This window comes from Atta cephalotes (genome assembly GCF_000143395.1).
Source record: "Atta cephalotes unplaced genomic scaffold scaffold00087, whole genome shotgun sequence".
Lineage (NCBI taxonomy): Eukaryota > Metazoa > Arthropoda > Insecta > Hymenoptera > Formicidae > Atta > Atta cephalotes.
In genome coordinates, this window is record NW_012130151.1 from 305,775 (window position 1) to 319,541 (window position 13,767).

At 26.6% G+C, this 13,767-nt stretch overlaps 1 protein-coding gene and 1 pseudogene across 1 annotated transcript; both read right to left on the reverse strand.

The window, feature by feature from the left end:
- Window positions 1-515: 515 nt before the first annotated feature.
- On the reverse strand, window positions 516-3,232 carry LOC105624737 (annotated as a pseudogene).
- Window positions 3,233-4,924: 1,692 nt separating this feature from the next.
- LOC105624736 (odorant receptor 45a-like) lies at window positions 4,925-7,021 on the reverse strand. Its single transcript, XM_012206091.1, has 5 exons — window positions 6,701-7,021; window positions 6,225-6,461; window positions 5,871-5,984; window positions 5,561-5,719; window positions 4,925-4,975 (listed from the first exon to the last, which is right to left on the reverse strand). Exons 1-5 carry the CDS (start codon window positions 7,019-7,021, stop codon window positions 4,925-4,927), a joined length of 882 nt encoding a protein of 293 aa, XP_012061481.1.
- Between the last annotated feature and the right edge of the window lie 6,746 nt (window positions 7,022-13,767).

The following is a 13,767-nucleotide window of genomic DNA, read 5'->3' on the forward strand; positions in this document are numbered from 1 at the left end:
TTTATTACGTTATTACTTTAACGTTAAACGTAAGTAATAGTATAGTATATATATATATATATATATATATATATATATATATATGTTATTTAACTATTTTTTAAAATATTTTTTCTAAAAATGGAAATGTGTAAAAACTGGACATGGACGCACAAGTCGCATCAGATTGCTATATTTTTCATTAATTTAATTTTGATTATTGACTAAACATATATTATTGATTTATAATATTAATATGACATAATATAATATAATATAATATAATGATTATTTACAATTCTTAGGAAATAGAAGTCTAACTCTGATAACATAAAGAAATGATTTATTTTATAATCTTTTATAAATTACTACGTTTTATAGTAGAATATTCTAAATTATACTATTATTTAGACTACGAAAATATATGTTGTACTATATGCATTTCTATCACTCTAGTGAAGATATATTTATATTTATAAGATATATTGCTTCACAACTATTATATAAAAATCTTCTATATAAAGTATGCGACATGTTTATTGCATAGCCAGCAATACTGACAAATATGATCCTGATGCTTTCATGATCTATAATAAAATATGAACTTTTTATTAGCTATATATAAAATATTAATTGGAAATTAATATTTTAGAAGATTATGATTTTGTCATCAAGAAAAATGCGTCTTAAGTATTAGAAAAAAAATTTATAAACTTAATGAATTGGCAGAAAAAAATTTATGTAGCAACAAATAAACTTTTTACAGAAGTATTTTGATACTAATATTAGAAGTAAATGTGATAGCGAGGAATTGCGGCAATGCTTAGTTTTATGCATTAAAATAAAAAAAATTTTATATTTTATATTATTCTATGTTCAAATATTTTATGTTCAAAGATGATTTGACTTAAAATTGACTCAAGTTTTCCTAAGTACAAAAATTTCATTTTTTAAATAATTATCGAATCCATGGAGCATTGAAAAAAAGTTAGATTATCAAAATTTGCGGATATCTATTTAAAATTAATTCTTTTCCAAATAAAATCATTTTAAATATTCATTACTTTAAGATTACTATGATTCTAAATTAACGTTTTGTCAATATAATAATACAAATAGTATAAGTATACAATTTTTTAATTGCACGTGACAATTACCCTACTCTTTCATTTCAATGTACGGGATAATTTTGATGATAAGTATCAGAAAAACGGTGATACTTCGCATGTGATTGCGCTAAGTAATGGCGTGCCTGTTATCATGAATATGCGACACCGAAATACTGATGACTGTGCATTTATTAATAATTTTACGTAAGTACAATTCAAATTACATTATACATATTTGGACAATGACACTACATTCGTATAACAATATACATGCGTAATCTGTTATTATTATCAAATTAATATTAATTTCATGTTAATTTATATTCTGAAGGGAAAGTTTTGTGATAAGAGAAATATTCATATATCTTTGCTTATCTATATATAAAAAAACGAAAAGATGTGATAAAGACATGTTAAAAAGACATATTCATGTTTTTGTTGATCATATATATTCAATAATAAAAATGAATATCGTTTGCATTTTGAAATTACTATTAATGATTTTTTTATTCATTTCTTGTAAATAGATTTGATTTATATCTCAATAGTTGTCATTATCACAATCATCCTTTAGACTATCACATATTATCCCGCGATATAAGGTAATATGTGATTTTTGAAGAGAATAAGAAAATTTATTTTTATACGTAAACAAGAAATAATTTTGGTTATTAATATTTTCTATTAATAATAGAACCTTTAAAATAATTATTCGTACAAGAATTAAATACAAATAATAAATATTAAGAAAATGGTACGTTGTTGAATTCCAACTTTGCGTTTTTTCGTCACTATTACTCCGGTTGACCCTATGTATATAATTATTCTCCAAAATCATTATGTGTGCTATAAGACTTACACTAGTAAAAGATTCTAAGGAGAGATCCATTATTTTTCCAACTGTAAGTGTCAATTGCTTTTGCGCTCTTAATATCACGAATATTAAAATACGGCTGTTTTTAGGTTTCATTTCGTACCAGACGGAATTGTATGCCGCGTTTCCGACAGCTTTACTCTAAAAATTTGAAAATCGTTAAAAAAGATTGCCCTAATATGTATTATAATTTCTTTTTTAACAACCTCAAAATAATCATTATTAATTATTGTCATAATTTTTTCCTCATGCTTAACTTTATTTTTCATATATTCTCCTGCGTAACAAAATATAAATGCTTCGAGATTTGTGTTTTTGTGTAAAATAAAAGAGATCGTACAACGTGATCGTACGTGTGTTCCGTTGCATCAGTACTGTCAATTGCCTGTAATATTAAAGAAGCAATTATTAAATACGTTCCAAAATTATGAACAGATTTCTACGTCACTCTAACTAATCGCAAAAAGCTTATTTTGTGTAATAAAAATTTATGTTTAATTTTATAAAATGTAATATTTATTATTACGTGTAATACTTAATGTTTTCACTCGCCGTTACAATAAGAAATCCCAAAAAGCAAATTAAGATACTGTTCATTATAAATTGTATTAATGCGACGTATGTATATAAATCCTCAATGTATTCCGAAAAAATAATGATTCTTTGATGCTTGCGAATAATTCTGGTTGTCGTGATCGCGACAGACTTGCATTCTTCACTTCCTCGTAGCACAAGTTCATTTAACCAGCAACGTAGAATATCTATCTGATCACCTACATGTAAAGTCTAAAAATAAAAATCATACATTCTATCTATCAATCAAATTAATACATTAAATAACGAAAAATATATTGTTTACAACAACAATATTAATTAGCAATTATTTTTAATTATTAATATGTATTATTTACATATGAGGAGTATATTTCGCAAGCGCTGCAACTTACCAAAGTTAAAAGCAAGGTATATTCAATATACCTGTTCCACAGCTGCACAGAATGAGATGCACGAATTGCATGATCAAGAGCATTTTATACGCGCGTTTGGTGTTTATGTTGACAGGAAGCTCCACCTTTAGGAGGAGAGGTAATTCGGATTACTCGGTGATGTCGACATCAGCCAAGAGAACGCCAATACTATATCCAACAATACTTAATGTATGAAGAGTGAACATCGTATTAGTGATACGGTCCGATAATTTAGCTTTGCACACCGTTTTGCGTATATTGATATTATTGCCAGTGCAATCGTTCCAGTCTTCTGTCATCATTGTCAAGATCTCAAAGAATTTTCTATAAATTATTAATTTGATTACATTACTGATAGATGGGAAAAATGTAAGAAAAATTTGTATATTTAGAGAAGTATACATTACTATTATATAAAGTAGTATTACATATAATTATGTATTTTTATTTATGTATTATTTTCTTCAAATGATATTTTAACCTTCTTATTTTTTTATATTTTAGCAAAATAAAATGTGAACAAAAATTTTTTACACGCTTTTTGTCAGAAATTTAAGAAAATATTTGTATATAACAAATAATGATTAGTAATATTTATTTGTTTATCTAAATATATATTAATTGTAATAAATATAGAAAGTAATGACAGAAAATTATGGAATTAACTTTTATAATATATATGCAAATTATTTATTGAGTAGCATTTATACTTGCCGTTCATTCAGCCAGAATATAATCAACTTAATTGTCAATTTTATTTGTGCTAAGAAACTACTGAAACAGTCCATCAAGTCAAAAAGATCTTTAGAATGCAAATGCATTAAAAGATAACGGCAGTGACAAATATTATCTATTACTAATGCGATAATCCAACACGCGCTGCAGATTATAACACACGTTGTGCCTGGCCATATACCGCATAGAGTAAGCGTTAATTTTAACGTACGATTAATTGTACTTTTACGCGTCATAATCGCTTATTTCTCTTCACTTTCGTTTTTAAGCAAGGAAAAATCAGTTAATACATAGATCAAACACTCTTTCAAGGAGGTAAAAGAACTGTTCTTTTTTTCTTTATTTTTCTCTTTTAATGAATTGAATATTTCCCACTTAGTATTTTCCAATGAAAACTCGATGTATATTCTTGAATAATTTCATAAAGAATGGGAGGTCCTTCGAGATCATCATATGAGCGTACTCTACTACTATCAACCAATGAGAGTATCTCATTAAATATTTTCATCATGCAGCCCTCGCTCGCATACACTTACCGCTACTATAGTTTTTCACAATATCGATATAAGTAGAGAGAGATACGTAAGTTCATTTCTCCTTCCATTGGATAATGTAATCGCATATTATACAGTTTAAATATGCAATGATTCGCGAACATGTGCGCGATGTTGCATCTGACGGTCAGTCGCACTTCAGCGTATACTTTAGAAAGGTTTTGAAATTCATGCACCAAAGCAGCAGAAAAGCAACACAGAAACTCAAATGCAGTGCTAATGTATAAGTATTTTCGAATACACAAAGCAGTTTACAGCGTATCTGTTTGCATTGATGTTTTAAAAGAAATCAACAAATGCATAAACTGTGTAAGTAGCAATAGTTGTGAGGATAATGCAATATAATATTTCATATACGAAAGTACATGTTGAAGGATTGAAGAGTTGTGTATTCTAAATGGAAACTATGTTGGGAATACATAATTTTTCTGACAAAAAAAATACTAAACAAAAAATATCATGACTTCTGTATACAATTTTCCATATGTAGTTAATAATTATTTTACATTAGTCTACAAATATATATTTAGAAAATATTTACTATGTATATTATATATTTATATGTATATATATATATATATATATATATATATATATATTATGTTCTTAATTTTCTAATGAAAAACGTCGATTTTTATTTAATCACTTAATTTTTTCATGCAACTTTCACTTAAGAACTTAGTTATATAACAGATACTGCGACATTTATTTCATTGCCAGTAGTACCGATAAATACGATCCTGAAGCCTTCATAATCTAAAACAATGTGAATATCATCAATGACGAAGAAAAATATATATGCATTATTATCAGAAATATTTTATTTCAAAACATGTACATCTCAGAAATGTAATTTTTGAGTTATTATGAAAGAGTTGAGTAATCATTAGACTTTCATTTATTAAATGTGATCTAACTTAACTTCATAAAAAAATCGTCACAATTGAAAAACAGATAGTAGATATAGATTCTCAATGGTTGAGAAAAATACTGTTATTATAAAAAAATTTACTTTAATACTTTAATAGAAAATTTGAACATTTAAGTGTATATATTTTTGCCGATATGATTGATTAGTGAATACTTTATTGACAAGTATTGAAAAATATTTCCTTTTTGGAAAATTAACTTGATGATATGTTTTACTTTTGATACAAGGAAGACATACAGCTATACATATACAAAAATTTATTATAACTGAAAAATTTCTATCTCTCTCTGAACAATAATAATATTATTCGCTGATGGATAAAAACATATTATAGGTAATTATATTATGTTATTATACATCAAGAAAAAATTAAAAATTTTTTTTCTTTATTTGTTACACATATATCTTACATTTGTAAAGCACTCAAAGGAAAGAACGGTCATCTTGCCCGCCGTAAGCTTCAATTGTCTTTGAGATCTTAAAATTATAAATAATAGAACACGACTATCTTTAGCTTTCATATCGTACCAGGCAGAATAATTGTACGCTGCATTTCCGATCGCTTTGCTCTATAAAGAAATACTCTATATATAATAGAAATAAGAAAAATAGAAATTTTTAATTTTTAATTTCTCTCTCAATATTGATATCAATATCACAAAACATTAAATTATCTATACAATCCTTTTATTGCAATCAAAATAATCTTCCGTTGCTAACCTTATTGTTCAGATATTCTCCAGCGAAGCAAAATATAAATGCCTCGAGATTCGTTACAGCATAAAATAAAAGAGACCTCACTATTTGATCAGTGGCATCGGGACTGCCGATTGCCTACAATGTAGATATAAAAAAAATGAAAATAATGAAAAATGAAAATAAACATATTCAACACATGGAAGTTTTATTTCACACAGTTTTATTTCAATTTATTATAAATAATAATTTATAATAAATTAAATAATGCGGTATAATATAGATACGCAACGGAAAACATAAAAAATTAACTAATTGCAATTGATTCTAAGGCTGAATGTGTATTTTTATATATGAAATTTAAATAATTTTACTCACAGTCACAATAAGAAATGCTAATGAGCAAATCATCACTATATTTGATGTGAATTGAAACAAAGCGATGTATGTATAGAGATTTTCAATATTCTCCGAAAGATTGATAATTTTTTGATGTTTTTGAATGATTTTCGTTGTGACAGAAACGAACGAATCATGCTTGTCTTCGATGTCTTTGGATCCAAGTTTCGACAACCAGCAAAGCAGGATGTTTATTTGACTGCCCACGTGTAGAGTCTACTAATAAAGACTCTGTTTAGGACCATGTGATTACAATTATTCGTTAAACTATTAAATAATAAAAATATTATTATGAGAATACAATAAACCAAACAAGAATGAATTAAACCTGATGAATATTTCATTTTCGAGTTTATATCCTAATATTTATGAAAATAATTTAGAGTGAGCTATTAATTACAAATATAATTATATTTTGCTTATGGTTATTACTTGCTTATGTAGGTACAGGTTACCAGAGTTAGAAACAGAGCGTTGAATAAACCAGCTCCCCAACTGCACACCATCACGAAAACGAATTGCGTAACTAATACCAGACTGTACTTGCGTTGCGTGTCTATAACGAAAGGATACTCCATTTTCATCATGAGAGGGAGTTCAACCGTTCGATCGGTGACGTCGGCATCGGTTAGGAGGATACCAATGACATATGAAAACGCGGCGATTGTATGAAGAATAATTAATCCATTACAAATACGACTTGATAGTTTCGTTTTGTCTGTTGTTTCGCGTAATGCAATGCCATCGTTATCACAATCATTCCAGTCTTGCGCCATTGTTATCAAGATTTCGACGAATTTTCTACAAACAATCGGATATTTTAGAAGTTGCAATTTTTTTAACGTTATCTTTTTAACAAAATTTTAATTATTTAATTGATTAATTGTCGCTTACCGTTGTTTCAACGAGAAAATAATAAGTTTAATGGTTAGTTTTATATGCGCCAAAAAGCTACTCAGACAGTCCATCAAGTCGAAAAGATTGTCGAAGTGAAAGTGCGTTACAAAGTACGAGTAGTGAAAGAATTGATTAATTGCTAGCGTAATCATCCAAAACACTCTGTAGAATATAACGCATGATATACCTGGCCAGACACCGAACATGGTGAGCATAAGTTCTACTGTGCGATTGATCGTACGATTACTCCTCATAATTTCTTATTTTTTTTCTGCAGTTGTCTATGTAGAAGTCAGTGCATCAAAATCGAGGAATATTCTCAAAGTATAAGAAACATGTGTGTTCTGGCTGAAATTATGTTCTCCACGACTTGATGTATGTTATAAAAAATTTGTGTGAAGACTGGAATTCTAAGAACAACATGAAGCAAAGAGCTCTCCCTTAGGAGATTAACCAATGATAATGTTGTTCATTAAATATTTTTATTGTACTGCATGCGCACAAAGAAGCAATCTCTTGTACGTAATTTAAAAAAAGAGAATGGTCAGAGTCGTCTCACGTTTTGTTTAGTGCAGACGATATACTCGCGAATAATTTGCATAAATATATAATGATATGTAGTAATCTATACGATGTATATACCTTTGCTAGCAAGACGCGATCTTGGGAAAGTATTAAGATCTAAAGGACAGAAAAGATTCGAGAGAAAATATAAAGAAATTGGCCAAGTAATTGTGCACAAAATATTATTTATTTATAGAGTTTTAACTTCTCACAAAATCACCTTTAAAAAAGAAAACCACTTGTCGATGAATATTTTTCACGTAAGACAGTTATGCGCATATGTAACTTATTTACTTTAATAATTCAGAGTGCCATGAAACGTCACGGATTAAACGGATTGTAGGCGATTGTACATCGAAATCAAACTCTTGCTTTAAAGTCTCGGTAAAATTAAAAATATAGAAGTATAAGGTACTAAGAAATAAAATAAAATAATTAAATATCATATATGTAAATTATGTGATCGTATTCTTTGAATCTTAATTATCTGTAACATATTTTTCTCAGATAAATAAAAAGAATTTAATATCAATTTTACAATTAAAATCATGAATTAATTCATATTACTGATTTGCACGCACATTCATGTTGCACTTGCACGTTCCAATAATAAAAGTAAAACAAATATTACGGTGGTTGAGCAAAATACGATTTTTATTCAATACGTGCATTTATTTATAATATATATGGCTATCCAGAAGATACTGAAGACAGTTTTAGCGAAATTCTGTGATAGAATGGATTTGTTTGTTTTCACATGTGTACTATAATCGACAACTATTTTTCTTCCAGTTCATCAATATCTTATGAATGTTCTATAAGTGATTTTATCAATTATCATAATATAATAGTAAAAAAATATTAATTTTTTTGGGCTACTAGATGTGCAAAAATTTATATAATGTTATACATAAATAATATGATTAAAAATAATATAGTGTCTTTCTTTATAAAAATATAATTAACATATTTCTAGTATTTAAATTATAGATATTATAAATATATTTAAATATATTTTTGTCTTAACGCTGATTGAATCAGAAAATAACGAGTTTAAAAGAAAATCAGCTAAATCTCAAAGATACACTTAAATCATCCATCGAAGAGATCAATAGTGTGTAAGTGCAAAATAATATATCGATATTGTACACATCAAATAACCACGAATGCAATCGTTCAAAACAGTCTACAAAATGGAATGTACGGCAAACCTGGCCAGATGCCAAATATACGAAGTGGAACTTCTATGGTTCGGTTGATAGTGGTAGGTACTTGTACATGTTTATTTCATATTCTTTGTTTTTAATTTGTTATAATATACTTCAATTTCTTACATATAACCAATTATTTAACTATTTTTTAAATATTTTTTCTAAAAATGGAAATGTGTGTAAAACTGGACATGGACGCTCAAGTCACATCGGATTGCTAATTTTCATTAATTTAATTTTGGTTATTGACTGAAAATACTATTGACTTATATAAAATATTGATATGACAATATAATACAGTATGATTATTTTACAATTCTTTTCAAAGAAAATAGAAGTCTAAGGTACCTTGATAACGTTAAAAAAATGATTTATTTTATATTCCTCTGTACATTATTATGATTTTAGAATATTCTAAATTATACTATTATTTAGGCTACAAAAATATGTCGTACTATATATATATTTCTACTATATATGTATTTCTACTATATGTATATATTTCTTTATCACTAGAGAATATATATTTATATTTATACAATATTTATGCTTCACGACTATTATATAAAAATTATCAAATATGCTTATTGCATAGTAAGCACTACTGATAAATATGATCGTGCTATCATGTTTTATAATAAAGTATGAACATTTTGTTAGTTATAAAATATTAATTGGAAATTAATATTTTAGGAGGAAATTATAATTTTGTCGCCAAGAAAAATGCGTTTTAAATATTGGTGTAAAACATTTACAAACATTTTAATTTAATGGATTGGCAGAAAAAAATTTACGTAGACAAAATGTAAATTTTATATAGAAAATATTCTGATATAAATGATAGTGTCGACTGGGATAACTTGTGACGGCTAAGTAATTGCGACGATACTTAGTTTTATGCATTAAAATTCAAAAAGATTAATTTATATTATTTCATATTGAATAATGATTTGACTTTAAATTGATACAAGTTTTCCTAAGTATAAAAAAAATTTTATTATATAATTATTGAATGCATAAAGCATTCTAAAAAAATTAGATTATCAAAGTTTGCAGATATTTATTCAAAGTTAATTCTTTTTCAGATAAAGTCATTTTAAATATGATATTCATTAGTTTACTATAATTCTAAATTAACGTTTTGACAATGTTATAGGACTATTAATAGTATAAGTATAGAATTTTTTAATTATACATGACAATTCAATGTATCAGGTAATTGTGATGATAAGTATCGGAGAAACCGCTCCGCACGAGATTTCGCGCAAGTAATGACTTGCCTCTTATCACGAATGCGATTCGTTGAAATATTGATAATTATGCGTTTATTAATAATTTTACGTAAATACAATTTAATATCATACTTTAGACAATTAGCACTATATTTGTACAACATTAATATACATGCGTAATTCATTTTTATTATCAAATGAACATTAATTCTACGTCAATGATTTGTAACAATTTTGAAGTTATAAATAAGAAAACAAATATTATAGATATTTTCTTGTTATTTTTTCTTAACTCTCAATGTCACTGTTTCTTAACTTTCAATCTCATATAAAATATATAATTTTGTGATGTATTATAAAGTATTGTATTATAAAGTTTGTTAGCAAATGTTTAATTATTATACATCATGCCGCAAAACTATATTCAAGAGGGAAAGAAAGTTATATTTGTGATAAGAGAAATATTCACATATTTTTGCTTACCTATATGTAAAGAACAAAAAACATGTTAAATGTTAAAAAGACATGTTCATTTTTGATGATCATATATATTTTAATAAAAATGAATATTGTTTTGTAATTACTATTAAAGCTTCATTTCTTACAAACAGATTTGATTTATATCTCAATAATTGTCACAATCATCCCTTAGACCGTCATATATTATTCCGCGATGTGAGGTAATATGTGATTTTTAAACAGAATAAGAAAATTTATTTTTATACATAAACAAGAAATAATTTTGATTACCAATATTTCCTATTAATAATAGAATATTTAAAATAATTATTCGAATATGAATTAAATATAAATAATAAAAATCAAAAAAATTTCACATTGTTGAATTTCAGCTACGCATTTTTTCGTCACAATTACGCCGACTGACTATATGTGTACAATTATTGTTCAAAATTATTTTGTGTGCTACCTATAAGTCTTGCACTTCATTGAAAAAATTTTAAGGAGAGATCCATTATTTTTTTAACTGTAAGTGTCAATTGCTTTTGCGCTCTTAATATCACGAATATTAAATTACGGCTGTTTTTAGGTTTTATTTCGTATCAGACGGAATTGTACACCGCTTTACTCTAAAAAGTTCAAAAACCGTTAAAAGAGATTGCCCTAATATGTATTATAATTTTTTTTTAACATTCTCAAAATAACTGTTATTGACTATTGTCATAATTATTTTCTCATACTTAATCTTGTTTTTACATTCTCCTACGTAGCAAAATATAAATGCTTCAAGATTCGTTCACGGTATAAAATGAAAGAGATGTCACTATGTGCTCCATCGCAGCGGAATTGCCAATTGTCTGCAATATTAAAGTAGCAAATATTAAATTCTAAAATTATATATATAATATATAGATTTATATGTCAATGGAATAGATTTCTACGTCACTTTAATCGCAAAGAACTTATTTTGTAATGAAAATTTACATTTAATTTTACAAAACGTAATATTTATTATTATGTGTATTACTTAATGTTTTCACTCGCCGTTACAATGAGAAATCCCAAAGAGCCAATCAGGATATTATGCATGATTGTAAATTACACTAACGCGATGTATGTATATAAATCCTCAATGTATTCCGAAAAATTAATGAAATTCTTTGCTTGCAAATAATTCTGGTCGTCATGACCGCGATCCTTCATTTCCTCATAGCACAAGTTCATTTAACCAGCAACGTAGAATATCCATCCGACCACATACATGAAAGTCTAGAAATAAAATTCATACATTGTCTTTCAATCAAATTAATACATTAAATGACAAAAAAAATATTGTTTAAGATATTAATTAGTAATTATTTTTATAATTATTAATATGTATTACTTAAAAAAATATAAAAATATATATGAGAAGTATATTTCGCAAGCGCTGCAATTTACTAAAGTTAAGAGCAAGGCATTCAATATACCACAGCTGTACATGATGAGATGCACGAATTGCATGTCAAGAGCATTTTATACGCGCGTTTTGTATTTATGTTGACAGGAACTCTCACCTTTAAGAAGAGAGATAGTTTGGATTATTTGATGATGTCAACATCAACCAAAAGAATGTCAATACTATATCCAATAATATTTAACGTATGAAGAGTGAACATCGCATTACTTATGATCCGATAATTTAGCTTTGCATGCCGTTTCACGCATATTGATGTTACTGTCAGTACAATCAGTCTTCTGCCATTATTGTCAAGATCTCAAAGAATTTTCTACAAATTATTAATTTGATTATTCTGCCGACTATGGAAAAAAATGTAACACACAAAAGCTTGTATATTTAGAGAAGTATATAGTACTATTGTGTAAAATACACATAATTATGTAAACAAATTTTTATTTATTTATATTACTTTATTTGCATTATTTTCTTTAAATGATATTTTAATTTTCCAATTCTTTTTACATTTTGGCAAAATAAAATGTGTACAAAATTTGTTTACACGCATTTTGTCAGAAATTAAAAAAAAACAAATATTTATATATAACAAATAATGATTATTAAATATTTCATTTACTTAATTTATCTAAGTAAATATATTGATTGTAATAAATGTAGAAGTTCATAATAGAAAATAATGGAATTAACTTTGAGTAATATACAGAGTGTCCTAAAATTTGTGTATTCAGAATATAGGACATGATGACTTTATGCTAAAACAATCAAGTTTTCCTTTTATAAAATTGACAAGTAGTTTTTGCAGAACAGCAGGTTGAAGTTATATAAGTAAACGCAAAAATTATTTATTTATTGAATAATTTATTGAATAATTCTATTATTTGAAAAGGTTATTTATTTCAGCACAAAAAATAATTTTTTCCTTTAACAAAATTATGTCCGATAAGTAGTTATTGCAGATAAGCAAGTTGAAGTTAACAAATAATCGCAAAAATTATTTATCGGACGCAAAAGGAAAAAGTTATTTATTTTAGCATGAAATATCATGTTCTGCGCTGTAATTTTGAGACACTTTGTAAATGCAAATTATTTCCTGTGTAGCATTTATACTTACCGTTTATTCAGCCAGAATATAATCAACTTAGTTGTCAATTTTATTTGTGCTAAGATACTACTGAAACAATTCATCAAGTCAAAAAGATCGTTAGAATGCAAATGCATTAAAAGATAATGGCAGTGACAAATATCATTTATTATTAAAACAATAACCCAATATCTACTGTAGATTATATCAGATGTTGTGCTGCAAAGAATGAGCGTTAATTTAATGTTAACTTTAATGTACGATTAATTGTACTTTTACGCGTTATAATTTCTTATTTCTCTTCGCTTTCGTTTTTATGCGAGGAATTTATACATAGGACAGATACTCTTTCAGGGAGAAAAAAGAACTGTGTTCTCTCTTCTTTTATTTTTCTTTCTTGTTCAGTATTTAATATTTCCCACTCAATATTTTCCAATGAGAACTCAGTATATATTATAGAAGATTCTTCAAAATCAAATGGATACTCTCTACTATCGGCCAATGAGAGTATCTCATTAAATATTTTCATCAGCCCTCACTTGCATACACTTATCGTAGCTTTTCATAATGTCGATATAAGAAGAAAGAAAATAGTAGGTTCATTTCTCCTTCCCTTAAA